The sequence below is a fragment of the Uranotaenia lowii genome, chromosome 1 (assembly GCF_029784155.1).
Source record: "Uranotaenia lowii strain MFRU-FL chromosome 1, ASM2978415v1, whole genome shotgun sequence".
Classification (NCBI taxonomy): Eukaryota; Metazoa; Arthropoda; class Insecta; order Diptera; family Culicidae; genus Uranotaenia; species Uranotaenia lowii.
The window spans coordinates 130,940,629-130,963,553 of NC_073691.1; the positions used below are offsets into that span (position 1 = coordinate 130,940,629).

Here is a 22,925-nt window from a genome sequence, read left to right on the forward strand (position 1 = left end):
CTTCATTTCATGATTTTTTATTTTTTCTTGAAATAATTCTCAATAGTGCGTAATGATGAGTACTAGAAGGGAAAAATAAAGAAAAAATACTATTTTCACATGTTTCGAGTTTTCGGTCAAAATAGTAATTGTAGCAAATTTGCAACAACATGAAATGGTTATAACTTTTTGTTCTCCACACAAAACAGTTAGAAATAAATGTTTACTTTTAATTTATCTTGCACTTATTTTAGTTTTAACTCAAGAACTTCGTAAACCTGTTGTCTGGACATCATTGGAGCTAAATATTTAGCTAGGGGTAGCTATGGTTGTATGTACGTTGGTTATTCACCAAGGGTGCGCGGATTCACCGCAGTTTTTGCCTACGTATATGCTTACTTACATGCATTATTTAGATTAATAAGTTCGAATCTCCGAGTTCGAATCTTGCGATATCGAAAAACGTAGTGCCTCCTCTATTGGGTACTACTTCTTCAAAACAGTTAATTGGTGCGGGACAAAGAATTTAGTATGTGGTCAAGCTTCTTTCAAATGCTCTTCGCTCTTTTCACCGCCTTAGAATTTTCTTCTGATCTTCTATCCGTCTTTCATTTCAACTCTTTAACCCTCACTGATAAAGCCGCAAATTAATTTCATTTTTTTTAATATTCCTAAAAAGAGAAAACCGATGGTTTTACCCGTATAGCATTTGTTGATAATGGTACTTCCTAGTTCGGAAGGGTAAACGGAATTATGCGTTGGACTAAAATGGAACTGCCATTTTCGTTTCACCTTTAGGTATCCTTTTCAAATTCGTTCTGAAAACATTAATACTGTAAAAATAAATACTGTACAAACGATAAAAAGTAATTAAAGCACATTATCGAATAATGTTACAAACTAAGGTACTACTTTGCAGAATGTTAAGAACATGCATCATTTTGAAAAAAATCAATGTATCAGTGAGGAAAAAGGGTGTTAATTATTATTGTACTCAAAATGCGAAAATATATTTTTCGAATCATTAACATCTTTTCCGGGGATCATTAGAAAAAAATTCAAATCATTAATAGGTACACAAATTTAACCTTTGGAAATAGAATTCATTGCAAAAATCAACAAAAGTGGATTTTTCAACTTCTATGCCGGATTCCTAACTAGGTTTCAAAAATGCTGCCACTTTTTTTACTTTCTGCAGCTGATGGTTAATGATCTAGCCTAAGGTTGCCAGATTGCCCGATTTTATCCGGGTTTGCCCGGATATTTAATACTAAATTTAAGAAGTTGCCTGGATTTCATTGAAAAATGCCCGGATTTATTCACTACATTGGGCAAATTAAACAAAAAAAACAACAAACACCTCCAGAACGAAATTTTTTGAGCAAGTTCTATGAAAATAATCATGAAAGGTTTTTTGGAAGCCTAAAATACGGTTCAAACTCTATCGATGAGTTTTTGATGAAAAAAAAAATTATTTCACTTTTTTTTCTTGATATTTGTTGATCAATTTCTGGGGTTTAACAAAATTTGCCCGTATATTGCCCGGATTTATGGTCGCCAATTTGAAATCGAATGCCCGGATTTTGCTAGGTTTTTATACAAAAACTGCCCAGATTGTCCGGCTCGGATACGTGCTGAAAAAATTCTGGCAACCTTAATTAGCCAATAGAATTTATACTTGTTTTCCCCCAAATTTCTACAGTTGTCAGCCATTTTGTTTAGTTAGAGGCTTATTCATTTGCATTTTCAAATTGTATTCATTGAGTCAATTGCAATACTAAAAATGCGAAAAAAAAATTTCCCAGTCAAATAAAAATTTTCCGGTGTGAATTGGACTAGGTCAAAACTCTGAAAAATAAGCATTTTTAAACACTTCACATTTTTCAGATTCCAGTTGGTCTATTTTGTCGCTGAAAGTCATTTTTTTCAATTGAACGTGAACTTACAGTTTGAAATATTACTGCCATCGAAAAAAGTTGATTATATAGCTTTATGCAAAACTTACAACAGCTTAAAATAATTGTAGCAAATATGTTACTTTATGAAACGAATTCCAATCTCGGTACTGGGTGTTAAATGTTAATCTTAAGTTGTATACATTTATTCAGTCTGTAAAGTCTAAATCGGCTAAGACGGCGTAAGTCTTTTAACACAAGGCTACACAGCAATTTTTTTTGCTGGAAACCTGCAAAATTTTGCTGGTTTTTGTCCCGCTGTCTTTCCAGCAAAATTAATGCTGGTTTCCAGCTATTCAAATTGCTGGAAAATTAGCAATCCAGATTGCTGGAAACCAGCTATTTCATTCAACACAACCGGCTGTATTTAGTTTCAAATTTGTATTTTAATTCAAAATTAAATTTTTATTTGGAAACAGATTATTTTTCAATATTCTATAACACCGACTCTGGGCTGGCAGCTTTGTGCCAAAGTGTTGATCAATCGCCACCTGTAAAAATAGTTTTGATTAGAATATTTTAGAGGATATTTATCTGTCCAAGAAAAACTCACCCTTGACTTCCCGAATAGCCAAGACCATGGTGATACAATAATTAAACAATGATATTTATTCTAACAATGAATTTCGATGTAAAACAAAGATATTTTTTAGAAGTAAAATTCGTTTATAATGGTGAAATTACCATGATTATGACAATAACTGTGAATAATATGGTTGAAACATAATATTTCACTGTATATCTAATCCAGTTAGTGGGATTTTAAAATGAGCGTGTATCATTTGCTGTCAAATCGAATATTTCCATTTTTGATGGGGCGTGTTTGATGTGGGAAAAGTAAAATTAAAATTCGTCCGAAAAGCTCGATACGGAATACCTATAAAGAAGGTAAGTTTTATCATGCAGTTAATCAATTCTACTTCCTTGAATCTCATGATGTTTTTTTTTTTCAGGAAAAACTTACGAGATTGCGGCCAATAAGTCGGTACAAAATGCTGCTGGAGGCAGATTCGGATTTCAGCCGGAAAGTGCGCGAAATACTCGGATTGGATCAGTGTAGTTTAGACTTGTGGTGGAATTCCCACAGAAACATTTTTATAAAGAGTTAATACATATTATGAAAGTAAGTAAAGACTGATTCATGAATAAATATAAACAAGAAAATAAAACTTTGTTTTTTATTGAATTGAATTGTACACGATGAGGAAAACAATCACACCATGAAAAACCATGAATCATCATTTTTATGTCAGCGTTAAAACAATGAAAGTACAATGAATATTACGATTCTCTTGTTAAAAATGGAAGCTGAAAGAATCAAACTTTATCGTTTTGTGTTCTGAAATGTATGGAAAAAAGTTGATTTTTTCATTGTTAAGTTGCTTAACAACCTCCTTTTTTCATGGTAAATTTAGTCAAAACCATAAATTTCAATGTCGAAAACCATGAATTTGACAGTGCATTCAAGGTTTTTGTAGCATGATATTCACAGTGTCAACCATAAGATCCATGGTTGGGTGAAAATGAAATTCATGGTTTTTTCACAATGTTTTTCTATTCGGGTTAAGTCTTTTGCTCGATTGGAATGATAATTTTGAGTTTTCATTGACTGCACAAGATGGATCAGCGGAGTCGAAATGGAAAGTTTACCAATGAAAGTTGCGGATTCCAGTACAGAATACCCCGAAAGATGGCAGAATGCGAGCAATTTCTCCCGTTTTTTTTTTTGGCTCAGTCGGGAACCGGAAGAAAAATATATTTTTAAATCCGGGGCAGGTTTTGTTAGAACAATTTTTTTGCCAAACACTCCATGATTGCACTTTTTTTAATTGATGACAATACCAAAAAACAGCTTGGTAAAACAGCAGACTAGACCAAAAACCACTTCCGAAAAAAAGTAAACGCAACAAAAATTGAAGTCATGTGAAGTTTGAAGCAAAGCAGTGCTGCGCTCAAATGAAAGCGGGGTTGCTAGATGATTTATTCTTAAAAGGATCAGATTGCGTCTCTTTTGTTTTCATTACAGGCTCTTTAGGAAACCGATTGCTGATTTTTCAGCAAAAATAACAAGAACACAACCAAATGCTGAAAAATCCAGCAATTCGAAAACCGATTGCTGGTTTCCAGCAAAAATTTTGATTGCTGAACGTTTTCAGCAATTTTTTTGCTGGAAATCGAGGCAAAAATTTGCAGTGTATGATCATTTAGCATCCGGACACTTTATTTCGGTGATAGCTGTGTTCCTAGACCTCGGATATGCAAAACTTTAGCAGCGTAGTATTGGTTATGAAAAGGACTATCTTGCCAATTTTTTCAGATTTTTAAGTTTAGTGTGTTTGAGATATTTATGATGCAAAAAGACATGGTTAATATAATTTTGCACAATCGCCTCGGAAATTCTTGATTTTCGACTTGTAAAATCATGTTTTTTTCTGAATTTTTTTGGCCCAAATGGTTAAAAAGTATGAGGAGCTACTCTAGAATGCTCACGAAGTTCGAACCAAGTATCGGAGTGGAACCCTTGATCTCAACTGTGGTTAAAAGTCTATGCTTATTGGGGATAACTGCATGCACCCCCTTAACAATGCAGTAAATTCGTTTCCGGCAGCTTAAAAGTGTTGTCTGAATAGTAGACACAAGTCAATAACTATAATTATTATGCTCACTATTATAGTAGTGAGCAGTTCCATAGATCGCAATCTGTGCAACCGTCTTTTACGCAATGTGACAGACGTATTTTGATGGACCGGGAAATTTATGTTAATACCGAATTTATGAGGTCAAATTCTTGGAGATGCCTACTCATGAAAAAGTTCCAACCAGATTCCAATTGATTTTTCCAAGTGAATTTGTGTAAAATACCATGATTTGGCAAAGGTTTTGCTTCTGTGGTGAAAATAATAGATCAATACATGGCTGAAAAAAGTGTGCAGAGATAAAAAAAGGGATTTTATGAAAAAGTAAATGTATTTCTTGTACTCAACGATAAATTATTTTTTAAATATTTTTACATTAAATATCATTTTAACACCTTCATTTCCTCCATAGAAAGTTTTCGATCAAATGAATAGTTTTTAAAATACACACGTTTGTAACTGTCCGGATTAGCCTTAGTATGGACTGTAAATGACGCACGTGGCGCCAAAAATCTAAATTCGATGCACTTCTTTATTAGAGGCTATCTCAAAAACCACTTAACACATCGTTACAAAAATTTGCACATGTAAATATTACAAGGTAGTTTCACTGGAAATTTCTTCAATTTACATCGCTGCATGTAAAAAATATTTACAACAGTGTTGCCTTTTTTCAAATACATCCTTTATGCTCTATGGCTTTTCTTCAAAAACTATTTAAAAAATGTATTCAAACTATTGTTTTTTATAAGATTTAGAATTCAGATTCAGACTTTGGATTTCAGATTCACATTCAGATTTAGGTTTTAGGTTCAAATTTTCAATTCAGATTCAGATTTCGGTTTCCGCGGTCTATGAAAAAGATTTGGATACAAACTTCAGATTTTATGAGCAAATGTTCAACTCAGATTATCGATGCTAAATTAAATTTAACATCGATAAACTATAATCTATAAATTTTATAGATCATAGTTTTCGAATCAAAAGGTATTTAATTTTTCATTTCATTAAATTTTTAAATTTCTTGTTTTAATTTTCAACTGTTTGTCTAGCAACTTGAACGAAAAAAATATGATGACGAAGTTAAAGTCAGTGCATCAAGGGGAGGGAGAGAAAATAACTAACATTTTCCATGGACCTGACCATCTGAGAGTGTTGGCAAAGTGATAAGCTTTATTGTGTTTGCGGTTTCTCTTCCAGAGGCCTAACTCGATCATTATTTTTTCACACTGCTGATAACGTCACCGACAGGCCATCTAGATACGCATGTTGATTGCGCTAGTAATGTTTACTCGTAAATATCTAGGATAGAAAAGATTTTGCGAGATGTTCTGAATTTTCTAAAAACTTAAGCTCAATGAACGCATTATATTATTTTCCTGTGGTTTCCGGTTTTCAGAATTCAGGTTCACAGAGAAAGAATTACCCTATAGGGTTAAATTTCTTTATTTATAAAGAAAAAACAATAGTTTAAGATGTTTAAATATACAATGTAATCGATATATGGGCTACTGAAACCGTCAGAATTAGAAAACTACCTCTCTTTTATATATATTTTTTTTATTTTAGAACTTCAATGAGTTCATAGGAAATCCTATAATTTCATGATCGATTTAGCACTAAATATTTTTTTATTTAAGGTACACCGGGGTAAGTGTGGACGGTTTTCTGTATAGTTAAACTTTAAAAAAGCATTAAGAAATCAGCAGTGGATCAATTTTGATAAAATTACGTTCAATGTGATGCAGATTGTTATGTGATTGTTTACAAACGCTGAAGAGATTAACTTGATAGACGCAAAGCGAGAAAAGTTATCACTTAAATTGTTTTGGACTGCTGGTGTCCTCACTTACTCCGCTTTATGGGGTAAATTTTCAAAAAATGCGTGTTTTCTTGCTTGACTGCGTTACTTCATTGCTCAAACCGTCCAAAATTTTGTAAAAAAAGGGTATGGTACTATTAGTGAGGTATCTTTCAATGATTATTGTGTGTAATTTATGTTGCAACACACGAGATCCGATTTTATCGAAAATATACTACTTATTCCAGAACAAACAAGTACTTTATCCAACTTTTCATGATCCGAATGCTAAATATAGCTAAATTGTATTGGATGAAGGATTCAATTTGCGAAATGGAGATAATTTGCAAAATCAAACAATAAACCCAAATCTTGTCATGTTTTCATAATATTTTTTATTATTTTTGCGTCCTTGATTTTGCCCAAATTTGCCCGGGTTTTGATTTATTTTTTATTTTTTTATTTATTTAATTTACATAGTATTCCGTCTCACGACATAACTTGACGAACATAATTCCTAAAATTCACTCGGTCCATGGCAACCGTTCTCCAATTCCTCGGGCACCCCACGTTCGCCAGATCACGCTCCACTTGGTCTAACCACCTCGCTCGTTGCGCCCCCGCTCGTCTTGTTTCTACCGGATTCGTAGCGAACACCTGTTTTGCAGGACAGTCGTCCGGCATTCTCGCAACATGTCCCGCCCAGCGTATCCGGCCAGCCTTCACCACCTTCTGGATACTGGGTTCGCCGTAGAGTCGCGCGAGCTCGTGGTTCATCCTTCGCCTCCACACTCCGTTCTCCTGTACGCCGCCAAAGATGGTTCTTAACACTCGTCGCTCGAATACTCCGAGTGTACGCAGTTCCTCCTCGAGCAATATCCATGTCTCGTGCCCGTAGAGAACAACCGGTCTAATGGGCGTCATATATAGGTTACACTTCGTGCGAGGGCTAAGTCTTCTCGACCGCAGTTGCTTGTGGAGTCCATAGTAGGCACGACTTCCGCTGATAATTCGCTTCCGGATCTCACGGCTGGTGTCATTGTCTGCGGTCACCAGTGAGCCGAGATAGACAAAGTCTTCGACTATCTCCAGCTCGTCGCCGTCGATCGTGACCTTGTTATTACTGGACAAGCGGGTTCGGTCGGTCTCGGTTCCGCAAGCCAGCATGTACTTCGTCTTGGACGTGTTAATCATCAACCCAATCCTTCCTGCTTCGCGTTTCAGTTTGCGGTAGATCTCCTCCACCGCCGCAGATGATCTGCCGACTATATCAATGTCATCGGCAAAGCAGATAAGTTGACTGCATCTGTTGAAAATCGTGGCCCGCATTTCGTCCACCGCTCGTCGAATAACACCTTCTAGCGCCACGTTGAACATCATGCAGGATAGACCATCACCTTGTCGAAGCCCCCTGCGCGATTCGTATGAACTCGACAATTCACCCGAAATCCGCACACAGCACTGCGTTCCATCCATCGTCGCCTTGATCAGTCAGATCAGCTTCCCGGAAAAGCCGTTCTCGTCCATGATTTTTCATAGCTCGTTACGGTCGATCATGTCGTATGCGGCTTTGAAGTCGATGAATAGATGGTGCGTAGGGACTTGGTGTTCCCGGCATTTTTAGAGGATTTGCCGTAATGTGAATATCTGGTTCGTCTTTGACCGTCCCTCCATGAAGCCGGCCTTGAGCCGGCCGGATTTTGAGTTGAAGATTTTAAAATCAAATGCCTGGATGTCGATTTTATTAGAAATTGAAATACCATGGATCCGCATTAATTTTTAAGCCAATATTGGCCATTTTTAATTTCAAAGATAAGGGTGGATTTCAGCCGGTCAAAGTATTTAATCAAACTAAGAAGAATGAATGATCGATTCAGTGACATTAAACGCATTATTTTTTACACAGATTGCTCAACTGGTGCTGACGTCGATAACCGAGAACAACATCCGTGTGTTGATCCTCGCCCCGCAGTATGTTGTCGTGAACTATTCGACCGCATGCGATCTACGCGGTTGGTGTTTTGCCGTGCTAGCCAATGAACGCATGGACCAAGTCCGACAGGATGAGCAAGCTTCACATACGGCAGTGTTCAGTTTGCCACGCACCGATCGCAGGAACGAAAAGTAAGTATTCGCTGAGTGTTTAAAAAAATATATTTATTTTTAAAAATTTGTTAATTTACTCATGCAATCAGCAGAAGTCTAAAATCCGCTGTTACCGTTCCTCAGTTTTTTTTCACTAGCAAAAGCCCAAATACTTAATCCACTTTCATAATTTGCAACAAAAACTAGTCTCACTTCGATTTCATCTCAAATCTCAATTCATTAAATATAGGTAGGGGAAAGTCGGGTAAGAGGGATAACCTAAGGTAAAATAGCAGGGGAAAATTAGGTATTGCTATAAATGGTCGGGTAAAACGAACACTGCGTAGAAAAAGTACATTTCGCCGGAAAAATCCTGTAAAAGTACATACTTTTGTGAGTTTAGTATTTGAGAACTTGTTTATATCAAAATGAAACCAATTGGTCCTAGTTCAGAAGCGAAATAATGTCACTTACCTACCTATATTCAAAATAGAAGGTTTGAAGAACCTCTTGGCAGAATGAAGCTATGATTTCAAAGTATGATTGTAATCATCGACTTCGAGGAATCATCGACTACTTGAAATTACAAAACAGAGTGTTTTTAGGAATTCCGTATTTTAAAGCCGGTGTCTTCAGCTTTTACAGGAATCAGCTTTTACAGTTTTTCATGGAGGGAAAAATAATGAAAAAATGTTATTTCTACATATTTCTACATTATTTAGCTTAATTATTAATTTTTGCAAATTTGCAACAAAATGAAACGGTTATACCTTTCCTGGACACCGTGAGAGTTGAAAATTTAGCTGAATTTAGTTATGCGATAATATGCCACCTACTCAGAAACTTATTCCTTACGTTTACTTGAAGGTGCAACATAGAAAGCTTTAGCTAAAGCTTCTTTCCAATACAACATTTCTGGACTAAGTTTAGAACAAATCAACACTTTAAAGTTTTTCTTGGTATTAAATTCAAGCTCTGGACGTTCTTTATGATAAGCCATAAATTAAATTGAGTTTTCCTGATTGTTTTTTGGAACTAGGTTCCTTTAAAATCATTAGTTAATTTGAACTAAAGCATCGATCATCTAAAATATGGACGCCCTGGTTATTATACCATAGCGCTCCTAGTTGTCGGATCTGGAATGTTTTGAAAGTACTTTGTTTTGGAATGTTTCTTCTATTTTGAAAATTTGCAACATTACTTAAAAAACCAATGTAACAGCAGAAAAAAAAACAGTGAATATTTTTGGATTTTGTTAATCTTATATATGAAAATGGAAGCGTTTTCTTTGTAACACCATCACGTATAAACGGGCGGTCGAAATGAAGTGAAATTTAGTATCCGAGGGTTTTTCGGGTCAGCGATGGTTTGTATAATAGTTTCAAGAATTTCACTTTCTATGGAAGGGGGGTCCTCATACAAAATCATATCCTTTTGCTATTCTTATATATAAAAATGGAGGCGTTTTCTTTGTAACACCATCACGTACAACTGGACGGTCGGAATGTAGCGAACTTTGGTATCCGAGGGTTTTTTTGGAAAGTGATTGTTTGTGTAACAGTTCTCTGTGGTAACAGTTTCTAGAATCTCTCTTTTTATGGAAGGGAGGCTCCCGTACAAAATCAACTTAAAAGATTATAAATTTTTAATGATTATTTAAGTAAAAGGTAAAACGACGTAACCGGGTCAGCGAGTAAGTTTACTAAAAATGCATTTTTTTTTTGAGTCAAGATAATCTTTTCTAAGGTCGATAAAATTAGATTAAAAACTACCCAAAAGTCAACAGATTTGTATTAAATGTGACCTTGTAGTGTAAATAACTATTGCAATATCAAGAAAAGTGGACTTTTCATCTTTTTGCAGGATTGTGGTTCTCGTGATTGTTGCAAAGTTGTCACTTTATTAAACGATCAACGGCTAGATTTACGAAATGCGGCTCTCGCCAACTAAGTACAAGATGGCAGCCCCATCGCGGGATAGGAATAGGGCTAACCTGGGGGAGGAAGACTGAATTAAAAAAAAGGAAAAATCTACTACCGGTGCGAAGGTTCAAAATTTTACTTTCTTATTCAAAGATTTTCAATAAAACTTTTTGATGCTGAAAAGCACTTGTTTTGCATTAAACAATTATTTAATTAGGTTTTGTTTCACTCTGGCAAATTCTTGCATGTTCAAGTGTATTAAGTCGCTCAAATTTCGATGATGTTTTTGATAAATAAAAATTGTTAGATCAATGGTTGTTCTCAAAAATAGCTTAAATAACAGATTATATTTTTGAGTCGTTCCCATGGACCGAACAACATTTTTACATAGTTCAAAGTTTATATTTACGACAGAGTTTACAGACTGGTATTGGATAATCTAGCTGGTGTGTTCGATTTCGATGTTTACTTTTGAATCTGCAGCAATTAACTCAGAAGACTTAAATGTAGCACCTAAACAACTGAGTTACATGACTCGCCACACAAAGCTGATCATCTAAAGTTAAAATTTGAACGATTACAAATCTTTTCAACAATTGCTGGTTTTTTACCGAACAGTTAAAAAACGATACAGCTTGTCGTGATTTGTGGCTTGTTTTGCCACACGTCTCAGATCAGCATTAGTGCTGATCCGTTTCCCCGTCTTCTCTAATTTGGCACTCATGCGGACTTTTGATGCGGACCCTTGATGCGGACCCTTGATGCAGACCTTTGATGCGGACCTTTAATGCGGACCCTTGATGCGGACCCTTGATGCGGACCTTTTGATGCGGACCCTTGATGCTGACCCTTGATGCGGACCCTTTGATGCGGACCCTTGATGCGGACCCCTGATGTGGACCCTTGATGCGGACCTTTTGATACGGACCCTTTGATGCGGACCCTTTGATGCGGACCCTTTGATGCAGACCCTTGATGCGGACCCTTGATGCGGACCCTTGATGCGGACCCTTGATGCGGACCCTTGATGCGGACCCTTGATGCGGACCTTTGATGCGGACCCTTGATGCGGACCTTTGATGCGGACCCTTTGATGCAGACCCTTGATGCGGACCCTTGATGCGGACCCTTGATGCGGACCCTTGATGCGGACCCTTGATGCGGACCTTTGATGCGGACCCTTGATGCGGACCTTTGATGCGGATCTTTGATGCGAACCTTTGATACGGACCACCAAGCACAAGCACTACTTGTTGCTCATAAGAGCTCCGATTTCAGAATGACGTCTTAAGCGAACAGGTTGCTTTATTTATAGCGAGTGATACCCGCGCGTCACGTTTAAAATACTCGGGTGGGCAGAGGAAAACGCGAGTGGATTTTTTTCTTTCTTTTCTTCTTACCAGAACGCGCGTTCGCGTTGCTATGGGTTTCAGACCAAAAGTGCATAGGGTTACCAACGGACAAATATTGTATTAAATTTAACTATATATATTTTTTTTATTTATTATTATTATTATTATTTCCAGTTCTAGTACATTATCCTACACAGCTAATATCAGTCTTCCTCCCCGGGGGCTAACAACACACTGCTCCCGATTTATAAAATTGTGACGGAATCCGAAAGAAATTACCTACCTGGAACTTTGGCGACGACTTTCAGCATGAGAACACGGATACGAATTGAAACATGGAACGTTTTAACCCTTGCCCAACAAGGCAAGCTGGCTCAACTTACTAGAGAAGCTAGCCGCCTCAAGCTAGAAATTTGGGACTCAGCGAAGTCCGTTGGCCTAACACTGTAGAACACAAGACACAGTCCGAGCAAGTCCTGCTTTAATCTGTCATACGAGGAGAAAACGCTACTCGGGAACGAGGAGTTGGTTTCCTGTTAAGCCCGCAGGCCCATGCGGCCCTCATTGTATGGGAACCGATAAACGAAAGAATAATCGTAGCCAGATTTAAAACACGGGTTAGAAACCTTACAATGGTCCAGTGTTATGCCCCAACTGACGTTGCTGATTTGCAGGAGAAAGAACAGCGTGGTTGAGAAGATTCCGAAGGGTGACACTCCGACAATCAGGACCTTGAGCGCATCCTGGGGCGCTATGGTCTAGGACAGATGAGCGAAAACAGAGAGCTGTTTGTAGAATTTTGTGGCAATGGATTGGGCACACGCTGCGAAAGGATTAGATTTGCAGAGAGGAGCTTGAATGGATTCCAGAGGGACATCGAAAAAGAGGTAGACCGGCGAAGCCTAGCCACTGAAATACGAACTGTCGACGAGAATCTTGACTGGAACCAAGTGAAGACGCTGGCTCCGGATCGTCAATAGTGGAGTTCTTTTACCACGGTCCTATGCACCGGAGGATTGGCGCGGGAACATTAAGTAAGTAAGTATGCTTTGAACGCCTGCCTTTCGCAGCAAAAGACGTTTGTCAGGCGATACTAAAAATACGTTCGATCGAAAACCGGAATGCTTCGCACTACCTTTCTAGCTGTAGTCGCAACTATCCGTCCTAACTGGAGGTAATTGGAAGTAGTTATTAATTATCTGATTTTACAATAAATGCGTAATTAACAACCCGCATGAAACTGTGGCTCTGCGGCTCCGCGAATATTGTCTTAGCGTAGCCTGTGATCGTTTCACTTACTGCACAACTACTGGTTAATACATTAAAAACGAACACACACATATAGGATCTCAGTGAAACTTCATGTTTCTTTGAAGAGATCTAAATTCTACTTAAGACTAAGCGTACATCTTTCAAGGATATAATGGCTAGCATTTTACTAATGCTAACACCACCAGCCCACAGAAAGAGTACTATGTTTGCCGTGACCAAGACTTGATCTCATGACCTCTGGCTTAGAAGACTTGAACGCTATCCTCTAGGCCTCGGTCGGCGGCGGCTAATCCACATTCCACATTTCAGCACCATTTCCATAATCGCCCAATTGTATGCCGAATCTGATTCAAAGCATCTTATCGGTGGGTTCGATTTCCTGCCCGGCTCTGGAGACGAGTTGTTGCGAGAAATTTGTCCGCTAGGAAACTTAATTGCAATCGCGAAAACTTTTGTAAACAAATGATTTGTATTTTCTTTTGTTCTTCCAGGCCCCAGATATTATGAACAAAGCCGCAAATCGGCATAGATGTTTAGTTCCCTCAGCTAATGGTTACAGGGCTTGAAAGCCCTGACGCGCAGCTTAGAAGCCAATATACGGCTAATTTAGTTGATGTCATTCCCACAGTGCCTATAAACATTTGAAACCATTCTATTCGGCTTATAAGCACTGAAGTGCTGTTATTTGTCTTTTGTGCGGCTTATTACAGGGCTTAATGGTTTACTGGGCCCTTTTTCGAAAGCTTGCGATTATATAGTCTTTCTTAATACGCTTTAATATGTTATGAGATTTCTCTCAAATTTAACAAAGTTTTTCATTTAATAACGTAGGACCCCAATCAACATTTAAAGTTTTAAAGCAGGCTTCTAGATAAAGTTTTGGATTTATATAGAGGCATCTTATGAAACTATCGGTGTTACTTGGGACAATATTTGCTTATTGTTCATGCCAAGGAGTATTTCTAAAAACATTGGTTTATGCTCTTTATCGAAATAGTGTTAGTATATTTTTGTATTTTTTTTAGTATATCGCTATTCCTATTCACTACATGATCAACTTTCAGACACGTCGGACTGATTACATCATACGTTTGCTTCCCTTTTTCCAGCCCTCAAGGAACTGCAGTTACCATATTGAACAACCTATCCAAGCACAAAAACAGACTGAAGGCATCAAGCAATTATAACTGTTATCTAACGTTATACCAAGACGATGGTAACGACTTTTCCGCACCGATACTCCTCAACCAACCCCTATCCCGGAAAAGTTTCTCCGTCCAGTGTGACGATCGGTACGTTCCGTTGGCTCTTTCCATCATCACTCACCAGGGACAGTCGTTCATCTCCATCTACGACGATCCATGTCCATGTTTTTCGATTGAGAATCGAACCGATTTCAACATTTACGTTGCCCAAGCCGATTCTAACAATTCCAATAAGCCAGCGGCACCTGTCCCTGAATGTGCTGCGGATTCCAACTTTGTGTGGTATCAAATTGTTGGCTCACGGCAGACCGTTTTCTACACCCCACCGGAAGTGGATACTACATTCCCGGAAGTACAGGAACAGGAATTATCACTTATTTTTGCATGCGTTAGCGGTAAGTGTTCGTTATACATTTTTATCATTTGCTTAGTTTGACACGTCCTCTTATCTCTTGCAGGAAGCGCGATTCGATGGTCCCATCCTGTGAAGCTCGATGAGAATAAAAACATTTTCTTGAACGTGCCACTGTATGGAGATCTCAAATTGGCTGCCAGTTTGAAGAACCGTAGCACTGAAATAATAATTGAGTACATCAGTCAGGTATGATTAACCCCTGATCATAGAAATAAATTTTTTATTACTATTTATTTGATTCTTCTCAGGATCTAGAATTTTCAGCCAAGGATATCCGTACAAGATTGCTGAATCCACTGCCTTTGTCTACAGATCAATCCGATTCCGAAGTTAAGAGAGAAAATCAACCAAGTGTGCATCAAAAACCTTCAACGAGTAGCGCTTTCATTGATCACAGAGCAACAGCACTTCCGTCGAAACGAATTTCATTTCGTGGTTTTTTTAAATCGTTCAATGTCACACTTTTCAATGACCAAGAGCAACGGAACTGTTCCAAGAACAATCTTATATCGATTAACTTAGATCGGATCGGGGTCGAACTAAACTCGGCTGAGGAAAATAAAGCAATGATTCAGTTTGTGAATCTTCAGGTCGATAATGAGCTATACTGCGCTGGAGAATATGATTTTCCAGTAGTGCTTTGTAGTGAGGACCACGAACGCAAACAACAGAAATCAACAGTGATACCAAACCAGCACCGCTTGGAAGAATGCTTAGAGGAATTAGCCAAAGATGCCTTGTGTGGAATTTATTTAGAGATAAACCCCGAAAGCTGGACTAACGTGGAAGGAGTGCGATTTAAGATCAATCCCATAAGGGCGTACATAGAAGATACGTATATAAACGTGTTGTTGGATTACCTTATGGAGTGTCTGCCTATAAACCTTATTTATCAACCAGAGCAACCTGTAGATAGGACACTTTGTCCAGCTGGTTTTGTGTTGATTCCTAAATTGGTTAGCCAGCAATCTTCTTACTTAGCAGATCCAATCAAATTTCGTTTTATAAGGATAGAACCTTTACACGTACTATTATCTGTTCATACCTGTATGCGTTTGTACATAGCACTAGATCACAGTCCTTTAGACTTTTCTGCCTTTGAAAGGAGACAAATAATTTCCTTGCCGGTGCGCCTGGGAAATACGCTCGGAATGCATTATTTATCAGGCGCTATATTTGGTGGAGGATGGGTAATAGGATCACTGGAAATACTAGGAAGCCCAAGTGGTTTGGCAAGATCAGTCACCAATGGGTTACGAGATTTTGTATCCCTACCTGTGCAAGGATTGTTCCGAGGACCATGGGGTTTCTTGGTGGGCTTGACGCATGGCTCAACATCGCTGGTTCGAAATATAACCGCTGGAACGGTAAACTCTGTAACCAAGTTGGCAACCTCGGTTGCCCGGAACTTGGATCGCTTGACGCTGGACACAGAACACGTGCAACGAACTGATGCCCTTCGAAGGCGAAGACCTCAAGGTATGACTGAAGGTTTCACACAAGGATTAACAGGACTGGGCATAAGCATTTTAGGCGCTGTTGGCGGACTAGCACATCACCCTCTTCAGGCAAGAAGCCCAATAGACGTTGTTACTGGTGTTGGAAAAGGAATTGTGGGAGCCTTTACAAAACCAATAAGTGGCGCTGCTGAACTGGTAGCTCTTACTGGTCAAGGAATGCTTCACAGCGTTGGCTATAACACTCTACCTTCACCAAAATATATTCAACAACCCATCCAACGACTTGATCCAATACCGTATAAGGCTCTTTGGGAACCTCAAGCACTCTGTGAAGGGCGATTACTGTTTACAGTTCAGGCCACCCATGTCAATCGTGGCCTATACAAATTGGTAGTGGTTGCAATCTACCAAGGAACATTAGTTTTACTGGATGCAGATCAAGGCCAATTTTTAGAGGTGTTGGGTTTGAAAACCGTTTTTCCAACTATCGATGTAGCCGATTCCCAATTGGTTGTGCTAAGAATAAGACCAGAACTGCCACCCCCACCCCAGGACTACATGGTAAGTTGAGGAACAAACACATATTCCCCAACTATGGCATTTTTATTTTCATACGAATATTTTCAGAGCTATCCTATATCCAGTCGAACCTACCAGTTTGTACAAGAATCAACGATGCAGCTGCCAAAGCTTTCGTCCTACACATTGCCAACAGTGGCGCCTCCGGTCACAACTTTCAACGTCCAACAAATTCGCCAAATGACTGTTGAAAGTTCTCCACCCTCACTAGGACTCTCGGGCTTTGTGGGAGTTGGTGTAGGAAACTTGGATTACAATTCCACCCAACCTTTGGAGGAAACCGATGTTACTGTGGTTTCCCCTTCTGAAGACACTAAACAAGTGTCCATAGCAATGGAAGACGATGGTTGTCAGCACCAGCCATTGTTGCTCCTAGAAGATGTACCCATCATCGAGGGTGAAGAGGTTTGTCCGGACGATAGTGAACGTAGATTACTACTATATGTTGAGGAAAATTTGGCTAGCTATTTGGTTCACTATGTGAATCTGCTCAAGAAATGTCTTGAACCGGAAGGAACCATCGTATTCGAACCATTCGGCTGTAAATAGAAGTAATAAGTGTTGATACGAGCAACTTTAAAACGACTCCTTTTGGAACTGTAGATACGGGTAAGTCTTTCCAATCAGTAACAGCTGTTTTGTATTACCTACCTTTATTTAATGAAAACCTAGTAAAATTTTAACATTTTTACTGTATGTTCTTTCGTGCTATTTATCATTTTTATACACCCTTATAATCAAAATTATCATAAGGTAACTTAAGTTCTTAAATCGCTAAATTATAACATTCCTTACATAAACATTTGCAAGTTATTGATCCGAAACCCTATATTAGCCTTTGAATTTCTGCCATCTGAGTACCTAGCTATCTACTTTTCTTTCCTTAACTTTTGGCTAGAGGTTTCGATAGATTCTAGCCACTGTTGAAGTTCTGCTGGCATCTCCGGTTGTTTTTCGGTTCCGGGGAACTGCTTCATAAGCTCTATAACGTTGACCTTTGTGATGCATTGTTTGGACATGGCCACAGCCCTCACAAATCCATCGCCTAAGGTGATGAACTGCTGCTCCAGATAGATGGCTTTATCATCCCACCATACCAAACGAGTTGTTATCTTGTAGGCATTGAAGATGGGAATGGTTCGCCTGTACCGGACACTTGAAGCTCCCTGAACAGCACCGCCGCCTTTCGCTTTGATTTTGCCGTAGATACCGGTCAGAGCGTAGAAATGGAAGCGGGCAAAATCCAGTTCACGAACGTACCGAGCGTTGTTCATGTGGCGGATAAAGATATCAACATCCTGCGTTGTACACAAACCGTAAATCGTAGTTTTATCGGTGACCTTACGTTTGCGTTGAAAAATAATCCCATATCCGAGGGTAGCCACGCAGCGGATGAAATAGTTAACATCCCATATGATGTACAGCACCAGCAGGGCGATCAGGAGTCCGCACGAAAACATCTGCGAGTAGAAAATATTATTCATTCGTTAAATAAATGTTATTGTTCATGGTTTACGATAACTCAATAACCTAAACCGTGCGAGATCCAATGGTCGCGGATTTAAAGAGTGATTGATGTTCTTACTGCTGTATTAGGGATGAATGACAGCTTGCTGTTAAATTGCCAAAAAAAACTTTCTGCTGTATAAACTCATGTTTGTGCGATTCGGCGAAGAAAAGCACTAAAACACAGCCCGAGAAGATTTTGATGCCTGAATAGATAGCAAACGGTAACCAAAATGAGCTATCTATGCCCAAATGATAGTGTAATTGAATGGGGCGTTTTTCCTATGGCAAAATTAGACTTCACTGAAGCATCAATATGTTGAAAAAAAGATGCCAAACCAATACCTAAGTAAAGCATGAAGAGCGAAATGAAAGCATTTTTTTCCAAAATAACAACTCGAACAGACGTTGATGCCCGAATCGATAGCAAACAACTGCCAAAATTAGCTATCAATGCCAGAATGATAACATATGTTAATGTCATATTTTTGCCGATGCCAAAACTAGGTTTCATTCAAGCATTAATTTGCTTAAATTTGATGGCAAACCACACAATTAGATTGTCATTATTTCGATCGCGACCTCCATGTTCCTCCAAATTACAGGGAAACAGCTCAAAATAACATCTAAGCAGGAAAACAAGGGTTTCCATGAACCACGGAGATATAGCTAACCGAATCTCGTGGCATTTTATTTACGGCACTTTCAAATACGGAGGAATACTTTCTTGAATGCTCAGGAACTCGAATACGTAACTGGCAGAAATTGTCACTGTCATGTGTTTGGTTTGGAGCATTGATCCTCAAAACTGACTTCAATTGATTATTTTAAAATCCCTTGGAACAAGAGAAACTGCTGAAAGTCTTAAGAAAGGAACGCAATATTTGTTTGTAAGCTTCCCCCGGTGGAGTTTTGACGTCGGTGTTTTTGGACCCAAATTTCCGAATTTCATGAAAATTTCAGGTTGAAGCCGATTCGTATACCTATAGGAATACTGCAAAACTCCCTGCAAATTTCAGGAGGAAACCATTTCGAACCTAGGGGTGTATTTGATAGTTGAGTTCCTGAGCTGATTTTTTATCCTGAGGTTGTCACCAAGGAAGATGGAAATGATATCTTGATTTTGTGTTTTCAACGTTTTTCATTGCAGACCACATTTGATTATCGACGTGAGTGTGCATAATTTTTTATCCCATCCCGGCTTCCATCTGCAATATCTTTTGACATACTGTGAAATTTGACAAGACATGAAATTTTTACCACAGGTAAAGGGCGTCTATGTTAACCAATTGCTGTGAAAGTCGTAGATAATTATTTAAGTTTATTTAGTTTTCGGTGCTTTCAGAGTTAGTTTAAAGAACGGTATAATGGCTTGAAAGTAATAATTTATTAACATTTTCTACTAAACGAGTATTCACAACTCATCTTTTCGGTACAGCTCAGTCAGAAATCGATCGATGCTTTGCTGAGACTCTCTTAAATATTCGGAACGATTTTCATCGCCAGCACATTCCGCCAATCGAGTATCGAGATTGTTACGCAGCACCAGTAGAGTATGCCTTAGAAGTGGACAGTTCGACCATGTTTCGTGGCACAGATTACTGCGCATACTGGACAAAGCGGTTACTATCTGTTCGGTGAGATTTTCATCCTGCAGAAATCCTGCTTTGTTCAGTTGGAAAAAGTCAGCAGATCGCTCACAAAATTTAGCCTTGCGAAGACCCTCCAACAAAAGCGTAGACTCATAACGTTCCTTCGTAATAAGATCAATGTCTGGCCCTGAGGCAAGAGCATTCGCGTAATCCTGTGCCAAGTCTGAAATCAATGTTATCATTTTGGCCTTCACTCGAAGATCGATGTTTTGCTCGAATACACTAAATAGAAGACTATAACCCTGGGCATTCAGCAGTTCTGATTGCGCGTAGGGAAACTTTCGCATCAAATTTCCAAGTGCATAAAGTGCTGCAGAAACTTCGTCTGAAGTTATACTCTTAGACAGGGTGGCCAGTAGTATTCCGCCCCCGTTTCTCTCGAATACCGCAACTTTCGCCTTGGGATTATTCTGCACGACGGTACCCAACAACCTCAAACCCATGACTTTCACGGTGGTCTCCGTTCGGTTTAGACTGGGCCAAATAATTTTTTCAACACCTTGTCTATCGATGAAGTTAAGAGCGTTATCAATTTGATGAGCCAAGTATTGCATATCCTCGAACATGAGCGCTAACTCATCCAAAACGTCCTCCTCAGTCAAACTAGATAGTTTATAAAGCTCCTCAAATCTTTCGAACAGTCTGTTCATTATGTCACTGTCACTAGTGACTTCCAAATGCGCTTCTTTTAGATCTTTCTTGATTTGGTCATAGCTTTTATATTTGGTGTTGATTTTTTTCAACTGTTCTTCATCGAACTTGAAATCATCTCCAGGAATACCCTTCAGAGCCGCTTCCAGCCTTTTTCTAGTGTCCGACAAACTAGGTCCCAAGGCATCATGGTGTTGAATTTCCTCTCCTGGGATCGTCGAAATAGACGAATCTCTAGAGCTGGCACTGTCACCTTCTTCGTCATCGCTCAACAGTTTCGCTTCCTTTTTGCCAGTTTGAAGATTTATACGAACGTGTAATCCTTGAGGTATCGATTGACCTGAAAGAATTAAGCTTTTTAATAATTACCAAAATACAGAATTTTTATCAATCAAACCTTCCAGAATTTCTTGCCAGTCATCGGTGGCCACAAATTGTGAACCGTTGCTACTTATGTTTAAGTTGAGCGCTGCGTTGCTTATTCTCAGGCATATAAGCACAAGAATAACTAAAGCAACCATACGTGCAACCATCTTTCTGGTTGTTATTACTAGAACTGATTCCAAATTCAAAACGCCTTTATATCAAAAGCATAGGAAAAAATTGCAAAATTATTCCGTTTCCTTTCGTCAGATTTCGCGTAGAGGAACAAAAATATTACTAACAGTTCATTGAAATTCTTTCACTCAACTAACCACCGAACAATAACAAGCGCAGACCGGCAGACAGAGAAATTACGCGAAACGTAACTGATACACGTCAGTGAATGGATTGAATGATTTCTTATTTCTAGCATACATTTTCAAAAGGAAGTGTGAAATAAACTGCATTCGGAAAACTGTTTTTGTTATGCCATTTAAGGAGAGTTTTTTGTTAAACGATTTGATGTCAAAGTTTAGAATTAGTATTCTTAATATGTTTAACGTTTAAAACATGATTGAAAAGCCGGATATTTTTATTTGTTTGGAAGGGATGCCAGCCACTACACTTTGAAATGTTTAGCAGCTCTGAAAGCTGCTCTGATAAATTCTAAAAACTAAGCCAAGATAAAATAATCTTGAATCTATTTACAGTGACCGAACCAAGAGTAGTACCACTATACATTTTGCATCATTCGTCTCGCATCGGTCGACGTAAACAGTCGTGTTTTTTTTTACTCCCCGTCGCTAAAAAAAACCAGTGGTTGTGAGAAGTTTTTTTTTTTTTTTTCGTGAGCTGTTCGGACATCACCCAACAGCAGTTGAAGTGTTCGGATGTATTCGGTTTTAAATGCCGTTGAGGCCAATCAGGTGAAGTGAATTAATTATCATCGAGTGTGCATCATCGACAACCAGCAATCCTCAGTAGAACAGAACAAAAGGCCCTGCTACTATACCCCGATTGTCGGCGGCCATCAAAAGGCAACACAATAGGCCACGCTGACTGGGCATCAGGTTTTTAGAGGTGTTCCCAATACTAGGGTGCACCTTTTTTTTTTTCTCTTTCTTTTCTCATCTCCAAAAGTTTACTTTTGTTCTATTTTCTTTTTTATTTTCTTTTGTTTATTGTTAATATTGTTTCTTGTCTACTTCATTATTTTTTTTATATATGTTATTTGAAAAAAAATCTTTAAGGTTTTGCTCTCTATTTATTACCCGTTATGTCGGAAAGCAACCGCATAACGGATGACGACGGTGAGGGCGATAAACACCCTCCATTCCGGGAAGATACTCTTTCCGAGGAAATAAGATTTAAAAATCATTCCCCTAACCCCCCGATGTACGTTTCGGACACGGAAGATTTACCTTCCCCCGTTCCTCACCCGATTAACAAACCATTTATGTTCGGTACTTCCTCGACAGACCAATCTGATTCCCCCTCCGATAATGTTGCAACATTGCCAAAACCCCCTCGCCGTCGGGTTTATCAAAATGAATCGACGGGACCATGGGTAGTGTACTTCCGGTCCAAATCGAAACCTTTAAACACAATTTCAATTTCCCGAACCCTCGACCGATCGTACTCTTCCGTAGTCAGCTACCAGCCGATGAGTCGGAACAAAATGCGCGTTGTTGTTGGTAGCTTGAAGGAAGCAAACGCCATTGCTTGTGACGAGAGGTTTACGATCGAGTACCGCGTTTACGTTCCCGCTCGTGACGTGGAAATCGACGGAGTGGTAACCGAAAAGGGCTTGACCGTCGATGACCTAATGGAATCAGGGGTTGGCCGATTCAAGGATCCTGCTCTTCCAACGGTCAAGGTGTTGGACGCACGTCAACTAAAATCAGCATCTGGCGAGGGGGAAGAACGGACATTTTCCCTATCGAGCTCTTTTCGGGTTACCTTTTCCGGCACTGCACTTCCTGATTACGTTGCGATCGGGAAGGTTCGTCTACCTGTGAGACTTTATGTGCCTTCGGTCATGTTCTGCCAGAATTGCAAGCAGTTGGATCATACGGCCGCCTACTGCTGCAAT

General features: G+C 39.0%; 3 protein-coding genes across 3 annotated transcripts in view; 1 reads left to right on the forward strand and 2 right to left on the reverse strand.

Moving 5' to 3' along the window:
- Window positions 1-17,450, forward strand: part of LOC129740026 (intermembrane lipid transfer protein VPS13B) — a 60,705-nt gene extending 43,255 nt beyond the window's left edge. The window contains exons 7-11 of the mRNA XM_055731608.1: window positions 8,278-8,495; window positions 14,112-14,602; window positions 14,666-14,808; window positions 14,871-16,643; window positions 16,710-17,450. Of these exons, the coding sequence (XP_055587583.1) occupies window positions 8,278-8,495; window positions 14,112-14,602; window positions 14,666-14,808; window positions 14,871-16,643; window positions 16,710-17,210 (3,126 nt within the window). The 3' untranslated portion in view covers window positions 17,211-17,450. The remainder of the gene's footprint in view (window positions 1-8,277; window positions 8,496-14,111; window positions 14,603-14,665; window positions 14,809-14,870; window positions 16,644-16,709) is intronic.
- The window catches only part of LOC129740030 (protein THEM6), a 28,077-nt gene continuing 16,669 nt past the window's right edge, over window positions 11,518-22,925 (reverse strand). The window contains exon 2 of the mRNA XM_055731613.1: window positions 11,518-18,121. Coding sequence (XP_055587588.1) covers window positions 17,531-18,121 — 591 coding nt within the window. The 3' untranslated portion in view covers window positions 11,518-17,530. The remainder of the gene's footprint in view (window positions 18,122-22,925) is intronic.
- Window positions 19,533-21,387, reverse strand: LOC129740027 (nucleotide exchange factor Sil1). The gene is made up of 2 exons (XM_055731610.1): window positions 20,868-21,387; window positions 19,533-20,810 (listed from the first exon to the last, which is right to left on the reverse strand). Exons 1-2 carry the CDS (start codon window positions 21,001-21,003, stop codon window positions 19,582-19,584), a joined length of 1,365 nt encoding a protein of 454 aa, XP_055587585.1. The 5' UTR covers window positions 21,004-21,387; the 3' UTR covers window positions 19,533-19,581.

Excerpts from the sequence above, each read along its gene's own strand:
- LOC129740027 (XM_055731610.1), bottom strand. The coding sequence starts at position 21,003 with ATGGTTGCACGTATGGTTGCTTTAGTTATTCTTGTGCTTATATGCCTG. Across the intron at positions 20,811-20,867 it reads CTGGCAAGAAATTCTGGAAG|GTCAATCGATACCTCAAGGA; the intron begins GTTTGATTGATA and ends TAATTCTTTCAG.